This window comes from Gobius niger (assembly GCF_951799975.1).
Source record: "Gobius niger genome assembly, chromosome: 24".
Taxonomy (NCBI): Eukaryota; Metazoa; Chordata; class Actinopteri; order Gobiiformes; family Gobiidae; genus Gobius; species Gobius niger.
The window spans coordinates 2537493-2560873 of record NC_136875.1 but is presented as its reverse complement, the minus strand read 5'-3'; the positions used below and the strand labels follow the sequence as shown (position 1 = coordinate 2560873).

Sequence of the window (23381 nt, the reverse complement as noted above, 5' to 3'; positions counted from 1 at the left end):
CCAGCTCAGCCTCCTCCTACAGAACATGTTCCAAAAAAGGTTGTAACATCGTGAAACTCTGGGTTTCCCCCCTTTTTTTCTTAAAGGGACTATACAGAGTTTAAAAATGTTAAAACTAAGTATTTTCCTCCCCCTACATGTTCCTCCTTGTCCTAATGTGTAGAATGAGCTCAGACCTGTTCACCACAACTGCCTCTAAAATCCTGTACTGTCCCTCAGAAAGTTTTACTTCGGTCCGAAGTAGTGAGTATAAAATGACTAACTTGCATCTAGCCCCTTTAAAGCAGCTTTTGTTAAAAGTCATTGTTCAATACATTAGACTCTTGAACATGTCGCTGCTGTGCCTTCTTCCTCACTTTATGTTCCCATAGTGTGGAAGGCTGTAGGACACATGACAATAGAGCAATACATGTAGCAGGTCACCTCTTTAATCCTCCATAACTCCACGTCAGACAATTATGTGCCTTAAACTTTTATTTTTTTTATAAATGATGCCGACAGAACAGAGTACATGTTAGAGTTTATTGAAAATGTTTATACCAGGTCTCAGACTGGGCTAGACCAGGTCTACAGCAGTAGATCCAGACCAGGACTCAAGCAGGTTTAAAGTAGGACTTGGTCAACAGCAGAGGTTTACAAGACAAGGTCATGTTTGAACCAAAATAAGATTCAAAATGAGTAACAAGGATAAAGTGGAAATAAAACTTATATTAAAAAAAAGTTATAAATGAACTTGCTCCAGCGAAGCTCACAGCTCCTCATCCTTCAGCACTGAGGACACAAGGACACATGGAGAGGAGTTAGCACTGAGGACACAAGGAGAGGAGTTAGCACAGAGGACACATGGAGAGAGGAGTTAGCACAGAGGACACAAGGACACAAGGAGAGGAGTTAGCACAGAGGACACAAGGAGAGGAGTTAGCACAGAGGACACATGGAGAGGAGTTAGCACAGAGGACACAAGGAGAGGAGTTAGCACAGAGGACACATGGAGAGGAGTTAGCACAGAGGACACATGGAGAGGAGTTAGCACAGAGGACACATGGAGAGGAGTTAGCACAGAGGACACATGGAGAGGAGTTAGCACAGAGGACACATGGAGAGGAGTTAGCACAGAGGACACATGGAGAGGAGTTAGCACTGAGGACACAAGGAGAGGAGTTAGCATTGAGGACATATGGAGAGGAGTTAGCATTGAGGACACAAGGAGAGGAGTTAGCATTGAGGACACAAGGAGAGGAGTTAGCATTGAGGACATATGGAGAGGAGTTAGCACAGAGGACACAAGGAGAGGAGTTAGCACTGAGGACACATGGAGAGGAGTTAGCACTGAGGACACATGGAGAGGAGTTAGCATTGAGGACACAAGGAGAGGAGTTAGCATTGAGGACATATGGAGAGGAGTTAGCACAGAGGACACATGGAGAGGAGTTAGCATTGAGGACACAAGGAGAGGAGTTAGCATTGAGGACATATGGAGAGGAGTTAGCACAGAGGACACATGGAGAGGAGTTAGCATTGAGGACACATGAGAGGAGTTAGCACTGAGGACACATGGAGAGGAGTTAGCACAGAGGACACATGGACACATGGAGAGGAGTTAGCACAGAGGACACATGGAGAGAGGAGTTAGCATTGAGGACACATGAGAGGAGTTAGCACTGAGGACACATGGAGAGGAGTTAGCACTGAGGACACATGGAGAGGAGTTAGCATTGAGGACACAAGGAGAGGAGTTAGCACTGAGGACACATGGAGAGGAGTTAGCACAGAGGACACATGGAGAGAGGAGTTAGCACTGAGGACACATGGAGAGGAGTTAGCACAGAGGACACATGGAGAGAGGAGTTAGCACTGAGGACACAAGGAGAGGAGTTAGCACAGAGGACACATGGAGAGGAGTTAGCACTGAGGACACATGGAGAGAGGAGTTAGCACTGAGGACACATGGAGAGAGGAGTTAGCACTGAGGACACATGGAGAGAGGAGTTAGCACTGAGGACACAAGGAGAGGAGTTAGCATTGAGGACACAAGGAGAGGAGTTAGCACAGAGGACACATGGAGAGGAGTTAGCATTGAGGACACAAGGAGAGGAGTTAGCACTGAGGACACAAGGAGAGGAGTTAGCATTGAGGACACAAGGAGAGGAGTTAGCACTGAGGACACATGGAGAGGAGTTAGCACTGAGGACACATGGAGAGGAGTTAGCATTGAGGACACAAGGAGAGGAGTTAGCACTGAGGACACATGGAGAGGAGTTAGCACTGAGGACACAAGGAGAGGAGTTAGCATTGAGGACACAAGGAGAGGAGTTAGCACTGAGGACACATGGAGAGGAGTTAGCACTGAGGACACAAGGAGAGGAGTTAGCATTGAGGACACAAGGAGAGGAGTTAGCACAGAGGACACAAGGAGAAAGAGGAGTTAGCACTGAGGACACAAGGACACATGGGGAGGAGTTAGCACTGAGGACACAAGGACAGAGGAGTTAGCACTGAGGACACAAGGACAGAGAGGAGTTAGCACTGAGGACACAAGGACACATGGGGAGGAGTTAGCACTGAGGACACAAGGAGAGAGAGGAGTTAGCACTGAGGACACAAGGAGAAAGAGGAGTTAGCACTGAGGACACAAGGAGAGAGGAGTTAGCACTGAGGACACAAGGAGAAAGAGGAGTTAGCACTGAGGACACAAGGAGAGAGGAGTTAGCACAGAGGACACATGGAGAGAGGAGTTAGCATTGAGGACACATGGAGAGGAGTTAGCATTGAGGACACAAGGACAGAGGAGTTAGCACTGAGGACACAAGGACAGAGAGGAGTTAGCACTGAGGACACAAGGACACATGGGGAGGAGTTAGCATTGAGGACACAAGGAGAGAGGAGTTAGCACTGAGGACACATGGAGAGAGGAGTTAGCATTGAGGACACATGGAGAGGAGTTAGCACTGAGGACACATGGAGAGAGGAGTTAGCATTGAGGACACATGGAGAGGAGTTAGCATTGAGGACACATGGAGAGGAGTTAGCACTGAGGACACATGGAGAGAGGAGTTAGCACTGAGGACACATGGAGAGAGGAGTTAGCATTGAGGACACATGGAGAGGAGTTAGCATTGAGGACACATGGACAGAGGAGTTAGCACAGAGGACACATGGACACATGGAGAGGAGTTAGCACAGAGGACACAAGGAGAGAGGAGTTAGCATTGAGGACACAAGGAGAGGAGTTAGCACAGAGGACACAAGGAGAAAGAGAAGTTAGCACTGAGAGAAGGAGATGAGATGATAAAAAGGAAAGCGGGAGAAGACAAGAATAGGATCCAGGAAAAGGGAAAAGAAAAGTGACCCAGAGTGCCTACCCCTCTTGACGCTGATGTCCTCCAGGCTCTGCACCAGGTGGATGGCCCCCACAGCAGAGGTCGCTCCCTGGGAGTTGGAGGCGTGACACTCGTAGGAGCCCTGCTCCGCTTCAGTCAGAGGAGAGATCTGAAATACAACGGCACAGTCACAACAATATCCTCACGCCATCAGCTCTGTCCACATGTCCCCCTCTGTCCCCCCACGGACTCACCAGGAGCCAGCCGGTGGCCTGGTGTTTCTCGGGCCCTCCACGGGTCTGCACCGCCAGGTTGTCTCTGTCTCCAGGGAGCAGCTCCACCTTCTTCCTCCCGCCGTTCACCACCTCAACATCAGGAAACCACCATCAACATCACGTCCTCTAAGAGACCACCTGCATGTCCTTATGTCCTCTGAGAGACCACCTGCATGTCCTTATGTCCTCTGAGAGATCACCTGCATGTCATTATGTCCTCTAAGAGACCATCTGCATGTCCTTATGTCCTCTAAGAGACCACCTGCATGTCCTTATGTCCTCTAAGAGACCACCTGCATGTCCTTATGTCCTCTAAGAGACCACCTGCATGTCCTTATGTCCTCTGAGAGATCACCTGCATGTCCTTATGTCCTCTAAGAGACCACCTGCATGTCCTTATGTCCTCTAAGAGACCACCTGCATGTCCTTATGTCCTCTGAGAGACCACCTGCATGTCCTTATGTCCTCTAAGAGACCACCTGCATGTCCTTATGTCCTCTAAGAGACCACCTGCATGTCCTTATGTCCTCTAAGAGACCACCTGCATGTCCTTATGTCCTCTGAGAGACCACCTGCATGTCCTTATGTCCTCTGAGAGACCACCTGCATGTCCTTATGTCCTCTGAGAGACCACCTGCATGTCTTTATGTCCTCTGAGAGACCACCTGCATGTCTTTATGTCCTCTGAGAGACCACCTGCATGTCCTTATGTCCTCTGAGAGACCACCTGCATGTCTTTATGTCCTCTAAGAGACCACCTGCATGTCCTTATGTCCTCTAAGAGGCCACCTGCATGTCCTTATGTCCTCTGAGAGAACACCTGCATGTCCTTATGTCCTCTAAGAGACCACCTGCATGTCCTTATGTCCTCTAAGAGACCACCTGCATGTCCTTATGTCCTCTAAGAGACCACCTGCATGTCCTTATGTCCTCTAAGAGACCACCTGCATGTCTTTATGTCCTCTAAGAGACCACCTGCATGTCCTTATGTCCTCTAAGAGACCACCTGCATGTCCTTATGTCCTCTAAGAGACCACCTGCATGTCCTTATGTCCTCTAAGAGACCACCTGCATGTCCTTATGTCCTCTAAGAGACCACCTGCATGTCCTTATGTCCTCTAAGAGACCACCTGCATGTCTTTATGTCCTCTAAGAGACCACCTGCATGTCCTTATGTCCTCTAAGAGACCACCTGCATGTCTTTATGTCCTCTAAGAGACCACCTGCATGTCCTTATGTCCTCTAAGAGACCACCTGCATGTCTTTATGTCCTCTAAGAGACCACCTGCATGTCCTTATGTCCTCTAAGAGACCACCTGCATGTCCTTATGTCCTCTAAGAGACCACCTGCATGTCTTTATGTCCTCTAAGAGACCACCTGCATGTCTTTATGTCCTCTAAGAGACCACCTGCATGTCTTTATGTCCTCTGAGAGACCACCTGCATGTCTTTATGTCCTCTAAGAGACCACCTGCATGTCTTTATGTCCTCTAAGAGGCCACCTGCATGTCCTTATGTCCTCTGAGAGATCACCTGCATGTCCTTATGTCCTCTGAGAGACCACCTGTATGTCCTTATGTCCTCTGAGAGACCACCTGCATGTCTTTATGTCCTCTGAGAGACCACCTGCATGTCTTTATGCCCTCTGAGAGACCACCTGTATGTCCTTATGTCTTCTGAGAGACCACCTGCATGTCTTTATGTCCTCTGAGAGACCACCTGCATGTCTTTATGTCCTCTGAGAGACCACCTGTATGTCCTTATGTCCTCTAAGAGACCACCTGTATGTCCTTATGTCCTCTGAGAGACCACCTGCATGTCTTTATGTCCTCTGAGAGACCACCTGTATGTCCTTATGTCCTCTGAGAGACCACCTGCATGTCTTTATGTCCTCTGAGAGACCACCTGCATGTCCTTATGTCCTCTGAGAGACCACCTGCATGTCCTTATGTCCTCTAAGAGACCACCTGCATGTCTTTATGTCCTCTGAGAGACCACCTGCATGTCTTTATGTCCTCTAAGAGACCACCTGTATGTCCTTATGTCCTCTGAGAGACCACCTGTATGTCCTTATGTCCTCTGAGAGATCACCTGCATGTCATTATGTCCTCTGAGAGACCACCTGCATGTCTTTATGTCCTCTGAGAGACCACCTGCATGTCTTTATGTCCTCTGAGAGACCACCTGCATGTCCTTATGTCCTCTGAGAGACCACCTGTATGTCCTTATGTCCTCTGAGAGAACACCTGTATGTCCTTATGTCCTCTGAGAGAACACCTGTATGTCCTTATGTCCTCTGAGAGAACACCTGTATGTCCTTATGTCCTCTGAGAGAACACCTGCATGCCAGTGGGCACTGAACAGCAGCACTAAGTTCTTTTGCATGTCTGTCATTGGTTACATCCAATTTATCCTGATCGTTTCCTTCCCGTTTTGCGTGAGGGGAAAATGGCTGCATGGCAAATGTATTATTCAGAGCGTGGACGACACTTCCTCTCATTACAAACATCACCATCACTCGGGACGCTTCAATCCAACAGTCTTTCAGTTTCACACGGTCTGGAGTTTGAGAATGTGCAGAAAAACTAACAATATGGAGAAATAACTAACTTCACAGTCAAAAGCTGCACAATTCTTCAGAATAAAAGTCCATTTATCTATTTTAATTTAGTATTTCTGTGTTTCTACTCTAAGTACATTTGACAGTGCTGAATACCTTTTGTGGAATTTTAACCAGATTCTTTGACAAGTATTTCTTCCACCTGTGCAGAGCAGGACTGTCCAACGCGAGACAGAGAAAGTGGCCTTATGGGGATGTGGGCGGGGCTTACCTTGTTCCAGGTGAGCACAGGTGTGGGCACACCCACCGCCTCACAGCTCAGGTACACCTGCGACCCGGACACGTTGTACACTTCTCCAGGAGGGGTCACTATAAGCGGAGCTGCAGCACAGACAGGAGTGGCACAGTGGTTAGTCCTGCCGCCCAGTCGGGGGGGGTGGGTTAGTCTCCTGATCTCGCTCTACGAGCCACGAGGAAATAGACCGGAATATCACTGAGGCCTTCCCTCAGACAACACAGCCGGATTGAAGTGGGGAAGCAAAAGGATTAGCCAAAGGAATCTTTTTTTTTGTAACAATGTTGTGCACTGTTTCTTGATTTGTTGGCATACTTCTTCTCTTCACAATTAAAAATAACATCCAAGTGGGAACAAAAGGAAAACCAAGTCGCAAACAAAGCTCTAAAACACAAAGAACATATATTTAGAAGATTATACACAAACTTCACCACACTCCCCCCTGCTGTCTCTCTCGGATATTATCTCCATTATTATTATCCAGTGTGTTCCTAATTGCATCCGTGTTTTCATGTGTTTATTGAAGCATATTATCCCTCTGATCGGAATGCCTGGGCTAAGATTGGGCATTTCAAACTACAGCTGCTGTTTGTCATGAAGCTTTTCCTCCTCTTTTTAGACCTGTTTCTTTTGACTTGTGTCTTTATGATGTAGCAGAGGTGGTTGAGGATGTTGCTCCATATTCAGATGGATGATCTGTGTCCTTTTCCCTGAATGTATGCTGGACTCCACTTCCTCCTCACCCGCTCTGTACTGACGTACTGTCCACATCGCCCTTCCGCACCTGCCGCCGCGAACATTGTCAGGAAACTGACAAAAAAACTCCTTCAGTCTCCCTTTTCCAAGTCATTTTCTTTAATATGTTGTTCCTGTAATTTAGTGCTTTTGTGTTTTCACTTTCTATCTACGTGAACGCAGAGGAGCAACACAGAGGTTTTTGCCTTGCGTCAGGAAGAGCGGTAGGCTGATTTGCATTCAATTTGGAAATATAAATAATTATAACTTGTTTTTGCGCTTCTCTGTGTATTTGTACACTGATTGCGACTTGCCTTTCCAAACCTGGCCCTGAAAATAGGATCATAAATCTTATTTGCAAAGAAATGTCAGTCCGCTGGCAGATGTGTTTTCCGTATGAGGTCAGAGCGACTCAAACACAAATCACATAGACGTGTTGAAAGTTTTGAGTGAAATACGACAATGGCATGACCCCAATATGCAAAGTGGTTATCATAGGTGAGCAGGTCTGCGGATGATGGACAGGTGAACTCTTCGGAATCTAACCAAATTAAGACGGAGACAAGTCCAGGCCGGGGCCAGGACTGAGGGCTCAGTCTGAGAATGAAGGCTCTGAGCAGGTGAAGACAGACGTGAGCTTAGCACCTGAAGCCACGAATACCAGAGTACTGCACCCTGCGCTGTACGTGCAAGGAGTACACAAGTACCTGCCCGACTAATCCTACAGCACTGTTCTGTCATCAGTTTGGCGCGTTCAGGTACCGCACGTCTTAACCTGAGTCTGTATTCTGCCACTGCTGATTTTGGTGGTAGACATTATAGTAGTATAGGAGGAGGGGGGACAGTAGTAAATGTTAGAGGATAACATTAAATCACTATTTATCATACCGGGTCAGGCTGTACAGAGAGAACCATCTCCGTCATAGCCTTGACTGTGGTGCTCAGGCGCCCACTCTCAGCCACTGAATGTTTGCTTGTGTATCGGTATGATACTCTGAGAGGGTATTTATGCCTTTTCTGTGGAAGCATAGACAGCCTTGAATGGTAAGACTAGCACAATGTCTCGAGTTCATGCCTCTGGGTCCCGCATCCATGGTAAATAAACATCTCCTGTATAAAACATCAAGACTGCTGCCTATTCTTCATCTATCTTCTCGAACACCACTGTTGTTTCTTCTACAGTAGTAGTAGTAGTAGTAGTAGTAGTAGTAGTAGTAGTAGTAGTAGTAGTAGTAGTAGTATTCGGTCTTCTTTAACAATTTCACCAGAGTAAATTGTGTTCCATGCTAATTGCAATGTGTGTGTTGTTGAATATGTTCAAATATACTTTTAGAAAGGTATTTCTGAGACTTCCCTAACCTCAGTGGCATTCAGTGGTCCTCAATAATATTGTTCATCTCAATATTTTACAGCCTCAATGTATCAAACTTCATACAATAATCAAACTATAGCACTAGTACAGTAGTAGAAACATGACTAACTGTAACAGCAGTGGAGATACTAACTAATGGTAATCAGAATTATAGTTCCTTTTGTAATAGTAGTAGTAATGTAACGTATAATAGTGGCAGTAGTAGTGTAACGGTATAATAGTGGCAGTAGTAGTGTAACGGTATAATAGTGGCAGTAGTAGTGTAACGTATAATAGTGGCAGTAGTAGTGTAACGGTATAATAGTGGCAGTAGTAGTGTAACGGTATAATAGTGGCAGTAGTAGTGTAACGTATAATAGTGGCAGTAGTAGTGTAACGTATAATAGTGGCAGTAGTAGTGTAACGGTATAATAGTAACAGTAGTAGTGTAACGGTATAATAGTAGCAGCAGTAGTGTAACGGTATAATAGTAGCAGCAGTAGTGTAACAGTATAATAGTAGCAGTAGTAGTGTAACGGTATAATAGTAGCAGTAGTAGTGTAACGGTATAATAGTAGCAGTAGTAATGCAATGGTATAATAGTGGCAGTAATAGTGTAACGGTATAATAGTGGCAGTAGTAGTGTAACGGTATAATAGTGGCAGTAGTAGTGTAACGGTATAATAGTGGCAGTAGTAGTGTAACGGTATAGTAGTGGCAGTAGTAGTGTAACGGTATAATAGTGGCAGTAGTAGTGTAACGGTATAATAGTGGCAGTAGTAATGTAACGGTGTAATAGTGGCAGTAGTAGTGTAACGGTATAATAGTGGCAGTAGTAGTGTAACGGTATAATAGTGGCAGTAGTAGTGTAACGGTGTAATAGTAGCAGTAGTAGTGTAACGGTATAGTAGTGGCAGTAGTAGTGTAACGGTATAATAGTGGCAGTAGTAGTGTAACGGTATAATAGTGGCAGTAGTAGTGTAACGGTATAATAGTGGCAGTAGTAGTGTAACGGTGTAATAGTGGCAGTAGTAGTGTAACGGTATATTAGTGGCAGTAGTAGTGTAACGGTATAATAGTGGCAGTAGTAGTGTAACATATAATAGTGGCAGTAGTAGTGTAACGGTATAATAGTGGCAGTAGTAGTGTAACGGTATAATAGTGGCAGTAGTAGTGTAACGGTATAATAGTGGCAGTAGTAGTGTAACGGTGTAATAGTAGCAGTAGTAGTGTAACGGTATAATAGTGGCAGTAGTAGTGTAACATATAATAGTGGCAGTAGTAGTGTAACGGTATAATAGTGGCAGTAGTAGTGTAACGGTATAATAGTGGCAGTAGTAGTGTAACGGTATAATAGTAGCAGTAGTAGTGTAACGGTATAATAGTGGCAGTAGTAGTGTAACATATAATAGTGGCAGTAGTAGTGTAACATGTAATAGTGGCAGTAGTAGTGTAACGGTATAATAGTGGCAGTAGTAGTGTAACGGTATAATAGTAGCAGTAGTAGTGTAACGGTATAATAGTGGCAGTAGTAGTGTAACATATAATAGTGGCAGTAGTAGTGTAACATATAATAGTGGCAGTAGTAGTGTAACGGTATAATAGTGGCAGTAGTAGTGTAACATATAATAGTGGCAGTAGTAGTGTAACATATAATAGTGGCAGTAGTAGTGTAACGGTGTAATAGTGGCAGTAGTAGTGTAACGGTATAATAGTGGCAGTAGTAGTGTAACGGTATAATAGTGGCAGTAGTAGTGTAACATATAATAGTGGCAGTAGTAGTGTAACGGTATAATAGTGGCAGTAGTAGTGTAACGGTATAATAGTGGCAGTAGTAGTGTAACGGTATAATAGTGGCAGTAGTAGTGTAACGGTGTAATAGTAGCAGTAGTAGTGTAACGGTATAATAGTGGCAGTAGTAGTGTAACATATAATAGTGGCAGTAGTAGTGTAACGGTATAATAGTGGCAGTAGTAGTGTAACGGTATAATAGTGGCAGTAGTAGTGTAACGGTATAATAGTAGCAGTAGTAGTGTAACGGTATAATAGTGGCAGTAGTAGTGTAACATATAATAGTGGCAGTAGTAGTGTAACATATAATAGTGGCAGTAGTAGTGTAACGGTATAATAGTGGCAGTAGTAGTGTAACGGTATAATAGTAGCAGTAGTAGTGTAACGGTATAATAGTGGCAGTAGTAGTGTAACATATAATAGTGGCAGTAGTAGTGTAACGGTATAATAGTGGCAGTAGTAGTGTAACATATAATAGTGGCAGTAGTAGTGTAACGGTATAATAGTGGCAGTAGTAGTGTAACGGTATAATAGTGGCAGTAGTAGTGTAACGGTATAATAGTAGCAGTAGTAGTGTAACGGTATAATAGTGGCAGTAGTAGTGTAACATATAATAGTGGCAGTAGTAGTGTAACATATAATAGTGGCAGTAGTAGTGTAACGGTATAATAGTGGCAGTAGTAGTGTAACGGTATAATAGTAGCAGTAGTAGTGTAACGGTATAATAGTGGCAGTGGTAGTGTAACGGTATAATAGTGGCAGTAGTAGTGTAACGGTATAATAGTGGCAGTAGTAGTGTAACGGTGTAATAGTGGCAGTAGTATTGTAACGGTATAATAGTGGCAGTAGTAGTGTAACGGTGTAATAGTGGCAGTAGTATTGTAACGGTATAATAGTGGCAGTAGTAGTGTAACGGTGTAATAGTGGCAGTAGTATTGTAACGGTGTAATAGTGGCAGTAGTATTGTAACGGTGTAATAGTGGCAGTAGTATTGTAACGGTATAATAGTGGCAGTAGTAGTGTAACGGTGTAATAGTGGCAGTAGTATTGTAACGGTGTAATAGTGGCAGTAGTATTGTAATGGTATAATAGTGGCAGTAGTAGTGTAACGGTGTAATAGTGGCAGTAGTAGTGTAACGGTATAATAGTGGCAGTAGTAGTGTAACGGTATAATAGTAGCAGTAGTAGTGTAACGGTATAATAGTAACAGTAGTAGTGTAACGGTAAAATAGTGGCAGTAGTAGTGTAACGGTATAATAGTGGCAGTAGTAGTGTAACGGTATAATAGTGGCAGTAGTAGTGTAACGGTATAATAGTAACAGTAGTAGTGTAACGGTATAATAGTGGCAGTAGTAGTGTAACGGTATAATAGTGGCAGTAGTAGTGTAACGGTATAATAGTGGCAGTAGTAGTGTAACGGTATAATAGTAACAGTAGTAGTGTAACGGTATAATAGTGGCAGTAGTAGTGTAACGGTATAATAGTGGCAGTAGTAGTGTAACGGTATAATAGTAGCAGTAGTAGTGTAACGGTATAATAGTAGCAGTAGTAGTGTAACGGTATAGTAGTGGCAGTAGTAGTGTAACGGTATAATAGTAGCAGTAGTAGTGTAACGGTATAATAGTAGCAGTAGTAGTGTAACGGTATAATAGTAGCAGTAGTAGTGTAACGGTATAATAGTAGCAGTAGTAGTGTAACGGTATAATAGTAGCAGTAGTAGTGTAACGGTATAATAGTGGCAGTAGTAGTGTAACGGTATAATAGTAACAGTAGTAGTGTAACGGTATAATAGTAGCAGTAGTAGTGTAACGGTATAATAGTGGCAGTAGTATTGTAACGGTATAATAGTGGCAGTAGTATTGTAACGGTATAATAGTGGCAGTAGTATTGTAACGGTATAGTAGTGGCAGTAGTAGTGTAACGGTATAATAGTAACAGTAGTAGTGTAACGGTATAATAGTAGCAGTAGTAGTGTAACGGTATAATAGTGGCAGTAGTATTGTAACGGTATAATAGTGGCAGTGTAACGGTATAATAGTAGCAGTAGTAGTGTAACGGTATAATAGTGGCAGTAGTAGTGTAACGGTATAATAGTAACAGTAGTAGTGTAACGGTATAATAGTAGCAGTAGTAGTGTAACGGTATAATAGTGGCAGTAGTATTGTAACGGTATAATAGTGGCAGTAGTATTGTAACGGTATAATAGTGGCAGTAGTATTGTAACGGTATAGTAGTGGCAGTAGTAGTGTAACGGTATAATAGTAACAGTAGTAGTGTAACGGTATAATAGTAGCAGTAGTAGTGTAACGGTATAATAGTAACAGTAGTAGTGTAACGGTATAATAGTAACAGTAGTAGTGTAACGGTATAATAGTGGCAGTAGTATTGTAACGGTATAATAGTGGCAGTGTAACGGTATAATAGTAGCAGTAGTAGTGTAACGGTATAATAGTGGCAGTAGTAGTGTAACGGTATAATAGTAACAGTAGTAGTGTAACGGTATAATAGTGGCAGTAGTAGTGTAACAGTATAATAGTGGCAGTAGTAGTGTAACGGTATAATAGTGGCAGTAGTAGTGTAACAGTATAATAGTGGCAGTAGTAGTGTAACGGTATAGTAGTGGCAGTAGTAGTGTAACGGTATAGTAGTGGCAGTAGTAGTGTAACGGTATAATAGTGGCAGTAGTAGTGTAACGGTATAATAGTGGCAGTAGTAGTGTAACAGTATAATAGTGGCAGTAGTAGTGTAACGGTATAGTAGTGGCAGTAGTAGTGTAACGGTATAGTAGTGGCAGTAGTAGTGTAACGGTATAATAGTGGCAGTAGTAGTGTTATAGTGATCGTGTAGTACCAGGCTAAATCAAGTCCACACATTAGCTACAGTGCTAACAGCAGTTCAGTGGTGAGTTCTGACCGGAGGGGCAGCGGCCTTTCCCCTTCGCAGTGACGGGCTCCGGCTGCAGTTCCTGGTCTCTCCTGTCGTTGGCGCTCTTCAGGGCACAGGGGGTTTTGTAGGTGACGCCATCAGAGCCGCAAACCTGCTCATACACACAAACATCACCGTCATAAACACGTCTACAGCCTGTCCCCCTGCTGTCCCACCTCGTTTCCAGCTCTCACAAAGCCTCTGCACATCCCCATTCTATATAGGACGTGTGAACAGCTTTGACCAGACGGGAAGACGGAGAGAATCAGGACATCACAATCTGTTGATTTAGACTCCAACTGACTTGATGTGGAGATTTTTCTTGCTTTCTCCCTTTAACATCTGAGTTTTCATGTCAGAGTGTCCAGGAAGTAACTCAGACATCGCAAAAGCACAAAGGGTCTAGACTAGGGCTGGGTATCGTTACAATTTTTTTTTCAACACTAGTACTTAATCGATGCATGGTCATAGATATTGATACCTGAACGATACTTTTTCCAATACCTATAATAAAATATGTCTCATCTAGAACCAGAAAACAGAACAAGAATATTGGGAAGATTGGGACATTGTTTGGGAAATAATTTGAAAATATGTTGCCAAGTCAAATTCAACCATACATGGCTAAATCAATTTCACCATAGATACAGACGGCATCTCGTCATAGAAGGCGGCGTGGCTTTGCGGAGCGGGAAAACAGAATCTTTTGGGAAACAGTTTTCACTCTTTTTAGCCATTTTCCGGCGAGATATAAAGGTATTTTTCAAATACAAATAAGGTCAAGTCTAAATCGGGTTCACATGGATGTTGTAGCTAGCGCTTGCTTGCGTTAGCGTTAGCACGATGCTAACATACATGAAGCATCATGTTAGCATTCTCCGTTATTTATGTATAGAGTTGGGGAATGTGATGTCATATCGCTAAGCATTATGGGATTAGCAGCAATTGTAAACTAATGGAGATTTTAAAAGTTTAAATACTGGAGTTATTGTTCACATTAAAGGAATAGGCCATCGTTTTTACATACTGAGATATGTTCTTACCTTAGCTTTGACGAGTTCTTTAGGACCTGTCTGATCTTCCCCCGTGCCTTCAGTCACATAAACACAGCGCATTAGCATTAGCATTTAGCCTCTCCCTCTTTCAGGTCAAGATAGGAGCTACCAAGCTCTTCCACGTTTTCCCTATTTAAATATGGTTACGTGAAGTGTTCCACTACAAAGTATAATTACACAAGATTAAACAATGTGGATTTTCTAAGCGGATAAAAGGGGGAACTATATTGTAAGGCGTAATAATACCAGGAGTAATTTGGCATCCGCACAGTAAAGTGAAGATTACTGCGCAGTAAAGTGAAGATTACTGCGCGGATTTCGAACTACTCCTGGTATTATTACGCCTTACAATATAGTTCCCCCTTTTATCCGCTTAGAAAATCCACATTGTTTAATCTTGTGTAATTATACTTTGTAGTGGAACACTTCACGTAACCATATTTAAATAGGGAAAACGTGGAAGAGCTTGGTAGCTCCTATCTTGACCTGGAAGAGGGAGAGGCTAAATGCTAATGCTAATGCGCTGTGTTTACGTGACTGAAGGCACGGGGGAAGATCAGACAGGTCCTAAAGAACTCGTCAAAGCTAAGGTAAGAACATATCTCAGTATGTAAAAACGGTGGCCTATTCCTTTAAAACACTTGGACATCACAGTGAGTTAGATGTGTTTACCAGCAGTAACTCAGCGGCTAGCGGAGTTGTTCCACGGCTTTTTTCTCCACTTTTTATACTGTTTTTAGCTAATGTTAGTCAATGGAAATGTTAGCTAATATTAGTCAATGGAAATGTAAGCTAACAGATACTAACAGCAAAGATGGCGGATCTCCATGGTAACTGTGGAATTTCCCGAACTCTGTTTATGGGCTGAACCTCTTTGCTCCTCTCCATGTCTTTGTATCTTTATTTAGTAGAAAACAAGATTCATAATTCAGCATTTGTTCAAGTAGGTTTTTTTAATAATTAGAGAAAGTTTGGATTTTTCTCCATATTGTTTTCCCCTTATCTGTTTTTTAACATGATCATATGTGGGCGATTGTGTGCGCAAGAATTAGGCTTGACAACATTGATTTTGGAAATCAGCGCCCTTGAATTAGTAAAAGTGGATATGTTGTCAAAAATCAGAAGTCAGACTGTGGGTGCAGCAGACTTCCATGCTCCACTCACAACAGGAAGCGCTCACTTTGGTCCAGGGACAGACTCCCGCATGTGGACAAGGTCAGACATTTGAAGCAGACTCGTGTTTTGGGAACATCATGTGAAGAATGTAAACTGTTTGTGATGAAGATAAACCGCAGCTTCACTCCTTTAAACAGGATCTCCTCACTACAGAGCACTTTGACTCCGACATTTCAATCATCTGCACATCTGTGTGGGGGGGCCTGTCTGTGGAATCACCGTTTTCTTTTCACATTTATCACACATAGATAAGTCAAGGCAAAATCAGGTCCATACGGATGTTTTTCACAGCAAATTGTAGAAAAATATATTCAGAATTCAGCGGTTGTTAAAGTAATGGTGGAGCCAGGCTAATGGTCAGAAACACCTGGCTGGAGGATTCACCTATTGTACATGTTTTAGTGGTGGAGGAAGCTGGAGTACCTGGAGGAAACCTATGCAGACATGGAGAGAACATGCAAACTACACACAGAAAGGCCCCGTCCAGGTGGGAATCGAACCCGAGACCTTCTTGCTGCTAGCCACTGTGCCACCGTGCAGCGTAATATAATGTACAGTAATATATGGGTGATTCCAAGGAATAGACACGGTATCTATCAAAAAACAACCCCTAAAGACAGTCCAGTTATTCTTTGAGCGGCTCATTTCAAATCTTCGAGCTGTTTTGATTTGAAGAGTCCCATGTGAGACCCTAAAATAAGCCACGGCTGGGAAGGGTGAGGGGGTCTGCTCTGTGCAGTGAGAGGCACAGCTGAATAGTGTGAGCCGCCGGAGGGAGCGGAAGTGCAGGCCACATCTTTGGAATTATCCATATATGGTCATGTTCGAAGCGGCCACGGGAGAAAACAAAGAAGAGAAAAACCTGAACTGCATCACTACTTTAACAAACGCTGAATTATGAATATATGTTTCTGCTAAATAAAGACACACAGACGTGGAGAGGAGCAAAGTGGTTGATTTGAGCCTTTTACTGTTTTTATTGTAATATTCGCCCTATTCTAAAGAATGGATCTGGCTTCAAAATCCCAGTCAAACCTGCCCTTGTGCCCTTTCAGTGCCCTTCTCCTGACACAGCCTTGTGATAGACTTTAGGGGACGATCCTTGTACATATGTTGCTGTATTAATCAATGGTCTGTTAGTGTTACTAGTGACAGAAAAGAAAACACAAACACAATCTGGGTCAAGTATGAAGTATTAGAACTAAACCTAATAATATGACACATTAGACACATTTTTTTCTAAAACGTGGTTAACAGAATTATATTCAAGATTTTGCTTGTACCCAGCTTAGTTAGACTTTTTTGAGACACTTATAGTTTCACTTCCTTATTGGACACTGACAGGAAGTGACATAGACAGGGTCAAACCATTTGAAACTGCTGATAACCATGTTATTTCATACACAATAACAGTTCCATAGATAAACACAGCAAAAAACACGACTTTATCTGAATCTTCTGTCGAAATAACAGCAGAAAAAAGGCCTGCAACTGTTTTACTCCTAATTCGAATAATATATTTCACCATTTCTCCAGGCAAAATTAAAGCAGTACTAAGTAATTTATTTACTTTAATAAACCCTCTCCGTAGTCCCTGTGGGGGTAATACAAGTGTTTATGGGATGATTGGAGGGTCTTTCATCTCCCCCTGGTGTCTCTGACCAGAAAACCATGTTTGCAACTTGACTGCCACCGGTGCGGAGAAAGCAATACACACTAATGGAATCACATAGAAGAAGCTAACATGCTAACGGGCAAAGCTAACTGCGGGCTAACGTCACTTTAAACAGTATTTACAGCCAAGTTTGAGTGAAAAAAAATATTTCCATTGTATAATTGGAAGCACAGTAACCCTCTCTCCCTTCGCCTTTCCTGTCAGCGTAGTATTTACTCTCCAAGACATTTAATAAATTTAAAAATCGTAACTTGCTACTACACCTGCAGTTGCGCTTATGGCCTCTAGGGGGAAGAGTTACTTAATACAGTTGCTTTAATACATTTTATATTCAAAATATTTTTTGATAATTAACACATTGAGTGCCAAACGCTCGCATGCGTTAAGTGCCAAAAACGGAAAAAACACGTGGAGATATTTTGGCATTTCCTCTTCACATAATGTTAGTGTCCGTCCAGAGAGGAGAGAGGAGTTAATCAGAAAGGAGAGTGTTTCATAAAACACACAATATCTCCGTTCTTAAAAAAAAATCTGTGATTTTGATCAAACTAGCCTCTGTTTAGCTTAGATTTCTCAGGAACCGAGGCACGTAGAATTAAACTGTTTTCAACTACGGAGAGCTGAGAGTCTCAGCTTTCAAACGAGCCATGTGTCCATAGCTGTAACACAGAATATGCTGTGGTGCTACAAATATCATGAAAAAATGGTCTGGATTGTTGCCACTCTACAGCTAAATCCCCAAAACAGCGCAGCCTTAAAGGGCATCCGCACAGTAAAGTGAAGATTACTGCGTGGATTTCGAACTACTCCTGGTATTATTACGCCTTACAATATAGTTCCCCCTTTTATCCGCTTAGAAAATCCACATTGTTTAATTGTGTGTAATTATACTTTGTAGTGGAACACTTCACGTAACCATATTTAAATAGGGAAAACGTGGAAGAGCTTGGTAGCTTCTATCTTGACCTGTTTTGGAGCTATAGAGGAGAGAGGGAGAGGCTAAATGCTAACGCCGTCTGCGCTGTGTTTACGTGACTGAAGGTGAAGATCAGACAGGTCCTAAAGAACTCGTCAAAGCTAAGGTAAGAACATATCTCAGTATGTAAAAACGGTGGCCTGTTCCTTTAATGTGTCAGAATGAGCCTTACCAAAGAAAATCCAGAGTAAAGGTGATATTTCTGTGATCAGATGTTTATAAAGAGCCTTGTCGTCGGCTCTACAGCAGGTTACTATCAGCTAAACCCCATTATAGTGAATAGGGCTGAAGCTCCGTTGGGCCCAGGCGTAGAGCGATGACATCATCACATAACAAACATATGGGACATGAGTGACGGCTCATTCTTACTCTTCTGGGTGAAGTCACATTTTACACAAGTGCCACTGAAGCTAAAGTCGCTCTCTGACGTTCTTGTGTTAAAGTCGCTCGCCAGGTGAAAGCTCGATATATACGTAACACAATCGCACTCACCTCGTGTGTGCTTTTACACGTGCACACTCCCACTTTGCTCTTCTTGTCGGCGCGGAAACACTCGAGCCCGGGCCCACAGCGAGGCCCCGCCCCCCGGACGCAGGGCTGTCCCTCCCCCGACAGGAGTGCCTCTGCGGGGGTCTCCGGCTGTGGCTCGGACTGGGCCGTGACCAGCACCAGGACCAGGAGGAGTCCTCGCACAGCCCACATGTTTGGACAGGGGGTGTTCAGGCCTAGGACAGACCACAACACACGTCAACTTTTACAGGCCCCAAAATCAGTCACCCAACGACCCAGCGAAATGTAATCATTCAAAAGCTGGTTTAAGGGTGTTTTTTTGATATTAGGCTCATTTCACTGGGCTCGGGCCTTCAGGGTGAAAGTACTCGCAGTAGTCAGTGCAGTCGCAGTAATGCTATTCACAGTAGTAGTTAGTAACAGCAGTATCAGCAACACTGAAGTAGCAAATGTAACGGTTAGGGCTGTGCAATTAATCGAAATTCGATTACGATTTCGATTACAACAGTAAATGATTACAAAATTAGCATAATCGCAAAAAATCGATTATAATTTTTTTTTTCCCGTTTTTATTTTTTTTCCCTTTTTTTTTTTTCAAAAAAAGAATCTAATTTTTAATTTTGGGATTTTTGTCTTTTTTTCTGCTGGATTTTTGTCACTTTTTTGATGGATTTTTGTCACTTTTTTGATGGATTTTTTTAAAGGCAACAAATAATCGTTTGAATAATCGTGATTTCAATTATGACAAAAATAATCGTGATTATTATTTTTTCAATAATCGAGCAGCCCTAGTAACGGTCAATTAAAACGGTAGGAGCTCTCAGTCATCCTGGTGGTTCATAGTAAATAAACCCTCTCTGTGGTGACACACACATCTCCAGTTTTATTATCTCATAATAATAATTTTATTATATTCACAACCACAGACATCGACTGCAGCGCACTGTGCCGCTGCTGAGAAGCTGATTGGCTAGAGACCTGGTCACTTCCAGGACCCAGGGGGGATTTAGTCCGGCCCATGCCCTGTAGAGCATAAATCCTGGTAAGTCTCCTTAAGTCTTTACCTCCCGTACCTCCCGCCTCCGCCTCAGACCCATGAATGTAATAACCTGTTGCATGTTGGGGTTTGAGTGTGAACACCACTGTACTGTACTGGAAGTCCTCTCTGCCACTTCTACCAAAGTTCATCGCATTCCGTCAAAGGGGCCAACCTTCCCAAATCAAGTGAAGCTGTCCCAGGGTTTATACAGGCAAAAGCATGTCAAAGTGAATGCTTTTTAAAGGAACAGGCCACCGTTTTGGAAGATTTGTTCTTACCTGAGCTTAGATGAGTTGATCCGTACCTGTCTGGTCTTTGTGCGTGACTGAGCGCACGCACAAAGACCAGACAGGTACACATCAACTCGTCTAAACTCAGGTAAGAGCACATCTCAGTATGGAAAAACGGTGGCCTGTTCCTTTAACGCCCAAATACATAATGAAATGTCTATGCTTTATGTTGGCCCAGAGAGTGACCTACTTGTGCCTCATGGTTAATACTAACTCTCTCCCATTCATTCTCAATGGTAAATAAGGATGCAGTACACTTTTGGGCCACCAGCGTCAAATTGGGGGCGCTCAATTTTTTCAGTTTTCAGGTTTTGGGCCAAATTGGTCTCTGAACATACAAGCTTTCACCTGGAAACAGAAAACACGCCTAATCTTCACAATAACATGTTTGAATATTGCGCTGATTCAATGTTCCCCCATAGACTTATATGGGAGAACACAATTTCAAGGGCCTTTTTCTCAAAACACATTTTTCTGTCATTGTGGCGACACTATGTCCACGTCAGTCGGACCTAAAGACTTCACATTTTCCAGCCTTGGACTGAACAATATTTGGAAGATTTTTTCAGAGGGATTTTTTATTATTTAATCCCTTAAAGCCCCATTTATTGAGTTTTGAATGTCAAAAAATAAGGCGAGAATTACATTTTTACAAATTTTTCCACTAAAAAACAGCTTATTTTAAAACTAAACAAGAAATCCAAAATCCCCTCTGAGAAAGTCTTGGCAACTCATTTATCAATAAAATGAAACCATAAATTTGAATGTAGCTCTATCCAATATTCAGATCTCGTCGCCGAAAAGATGGGAAATTTGGGGCATTTTTAGGCATAAAACACCTTGTTCTTATATGAAAAGATAAAATGACAGAAAACTTGCCATGTATTTTTTTCTCACATTTATGCCAGTGATCGACAGCAACAGTTTCAAATAGTTATCTGTAAATATAGATTTTTTCCCTATTCACCTGCAGTGTCTCGCCTTAAGAAAACACTGTTGTATTGTTTTGGTAATTATCAAAGAGTGCTTTAACTTTCCATTTTTCCAACTTTTGTTGCAAAGGTTGTTGAGATGAACAAAGGTTCAGGTTCAGAATTGACTTATAAACGAATTGACGCTGAACTGACACTTTCAAAATGATCTAATGTGGCATTTTCTTTGAGTTAACAAATGAATGAGGTAAAGTCACTGTAGACACAGGTGTTGTTGTTGTGAACATTTTGCACTATATTTCTACAATTGTTGATTTTGTTCTACTAAAACTTGGCTTTTGCCACAGTTAACATTTGTTTAAATATAGCATGTTATTTGCATAGATAAAATCAAATACCGAAAAATCAAATCAAGTAACTTCTTATTTCACACCCCAACCCCCCAACCGAGCTTTACCCAAATCTAAAAGCTAAAAAGAAAAGCATCAAAATAGCGAGAAAAAGAGGATGAAAAGTCAACAAAAACATGAGAAAAACACAACAAAAAATGATAGAAAAAATAGCTCAAAAAACAACAAAAATATGACAAAAATGTGGTGACGTGACGAAAAGTTTTCGTCACTTTTGTAGGTCTTAGCTTTCAAATGAGGCGTTACATTGTTGATCTCCAGTCGAGAAGCTTTTAGATTTGGGTAAAGCCCAGTATAAAAAAACATGAATGTAAAAGGAATTCCGTGGAGTTTGGTGCACCACAAGGCTCAATTTTGGGACCACTATTATTTATTATTTACATTAATGATTTTGCTTCTGTTTCTACGACCACCTTTCCAGTTCTTTTTGCTGATGATTCCAATCAAAAAAATAATAATAAAAAGCCGAATTAGGGAAAATGCACTGGTTATTGTTAAGGCGGGTGGAAAGAGGTTAAAATATGGATTTGTGGAAGTCACAGTTACGCTAATTTGGGCCAGGCTGGTCAGAGTCCAGGGCTGTTTTTCAGTCCCAGTCCACCCCTGGGCACCCCTGGTCTATGGGATGGAGGGCGATACATGGGTGACCAGTGCAGTCAAACATTGAACTGGGTGCCTTTAAGAGCAGTTTAAAACGTTTCTCCAAACCTTTATTTAGGCTTGGAACCTCAACCTCCCCCTGCCGCCCTGAACCGAGCGCTTTCTCTCCAGTCTGGCTTTACCCAAATCTAAAAGCTTCTCGAACTAGGATGAAAACGCAACAGAAAAGTGACCAAAAAAATGCAACGAAGAAGCCACAGCAAAAGCAACCGAAACAGGAAAAAAGCAGCTCAGGAGAAACCAAGAAGTGACAAAACCAACTAAAGTACAAATAAATGGGAAACACTGAAAAGGTGCAACTGCAACAACGCAAGGAAAAAGACTTGTCGATGTCAGTTTTGTAGGCATTAGCTTTCAAATGAGGCGTTGCTCTGGCTTGTAGGCTTCAGGCTGTTAAGGTAAAGCCGAACTGGAGAAAAAAGAGGTTAAAGACAGGGCTGTCACTCAACAAAATGTTAGTTTTTGAGGTTGTAATCATGTAAAAAAAAAAAAAAAAAGTTAAAAAAAAAAAAAGTACAATACTCCCCTTTGGGAACCACTGTTTTATAATAATAATAATAATAATACATTTTATTTGTATAGCACTTTTCAAGACACTCAAAGACGCTTTACAGAAAACAAGAATAGAAAGACCATCTTTTTTTTTTTTCAATGAACTCACACTAAATGTAGATTAAACACCAGCAGGAATCTAATGCATTGCCTTTTAAAAAAAAATGTTGACACAACCCAAACGTCCTGCTTTGTTGCAGTCGTTCAATAAGACTATAATATCGTTATCCACATAGCATAATTACCTAACTCATTTTTGTTTTGATTTTGGAAAACATGTAAAAAGGCGTTTTTATTGGAAACACATTGTTTTTCTCTTATTGCCATTTTAACAATACAAAATGACTTTTTGGGCCAAATTGGTCTCTGAACATATAAGCTTTCACCCGGAAACAGAAAAAATGCCTAATCTTCACAATAACATGTTTAAATATTGCACTGATTCAATGTTCCCCCATAGACTTATATGGGAGAACACAATTTCAAGGGCCTTTTTCTCAAAACACATTTTTCTGTCATTGTGGCGACACTATGTCCACGTCAGTCGGACCTAAAGACTTCACATTTTCCAGCCTTGAACTGAACAATATTTGGAAGATTTTTTTTCAGAGGGATTTTTTATTATTTAATCCCTAAGCCCCATTTATTGCGTTTTGAATGTCAAAAAATAAGGCGAAAACTACATTTTAACAATTTTTTCCCCTAAAAAACACATTGTTTTTCTCTTATTGCCATTTTAACAATACAAAATGACTTAGGCAATTATGCTATGTGGCTAACGATATGATTTAAAAACAAAAGATGGCGGATGGAACCAGCCTTTTCTTTCTGTTAAATCTACATCTTTTTTGCAT

At 42.2% G+C, this 23381-nt stretch overlaps 1 protein-coding gene across 1 annotated transcript; it reads right to left on the bottom strand.

The window, feature by feature from the left end:
• Window positions 1-592: 592 nt before the first annotated feature.
• On the bottom strand, window positions 593-18856 carry igfbp7 (insulin-like growth factor binding protein 7). The gene is made up of 6 exons (XM_079582281.1): window positions 18627-18856; window positions 13241-13364; window positions 6427-6536; window positions 3575-3685; window positions 3363-3489; window positions 593-771 (listed from the first exon to the last, which is right to left on the bottom strand). The coding sequence occupies exons 1-6, from the start codon at window positions 18834-18836 to the stop codon at window positions 749-751; spliced, it is 705 nt and encodes a 234-aa protein (XP_079438407.1). The 5' UTR covers window positions 18837-18856; the 3' UTR covers window positions 593-748.
• Window positions 18857-23381: the final 4525 nt, after the last annotated feature.

Excerpts from the sequence above, each read along its gene's own strand:
- igfbp7 (XM_079582281.1), bottom strand. The coding sequence starts at position 18,836 with ATGTGGGCTGTGCGAGGACTCCTCCTGGTCCTGGTGCTGGTCACGGCC. Across the intron at positions 6,537-13,240 it reads GAAAGGCCGCTGCCCCTCCG|CTCCGCTTATAGTGACCCCT; the intron begins GTCAGAACTCAC and ends TCTGTGCTGCAG. Across the intron at positions 3,490-3,574 it reads AGGCCACCGGCTGGCTCCTG|ATCTCTCCTCTGACTGAAGC; the intron begins GTGAGTCCGTGG and ends GTTGTATTTCAG.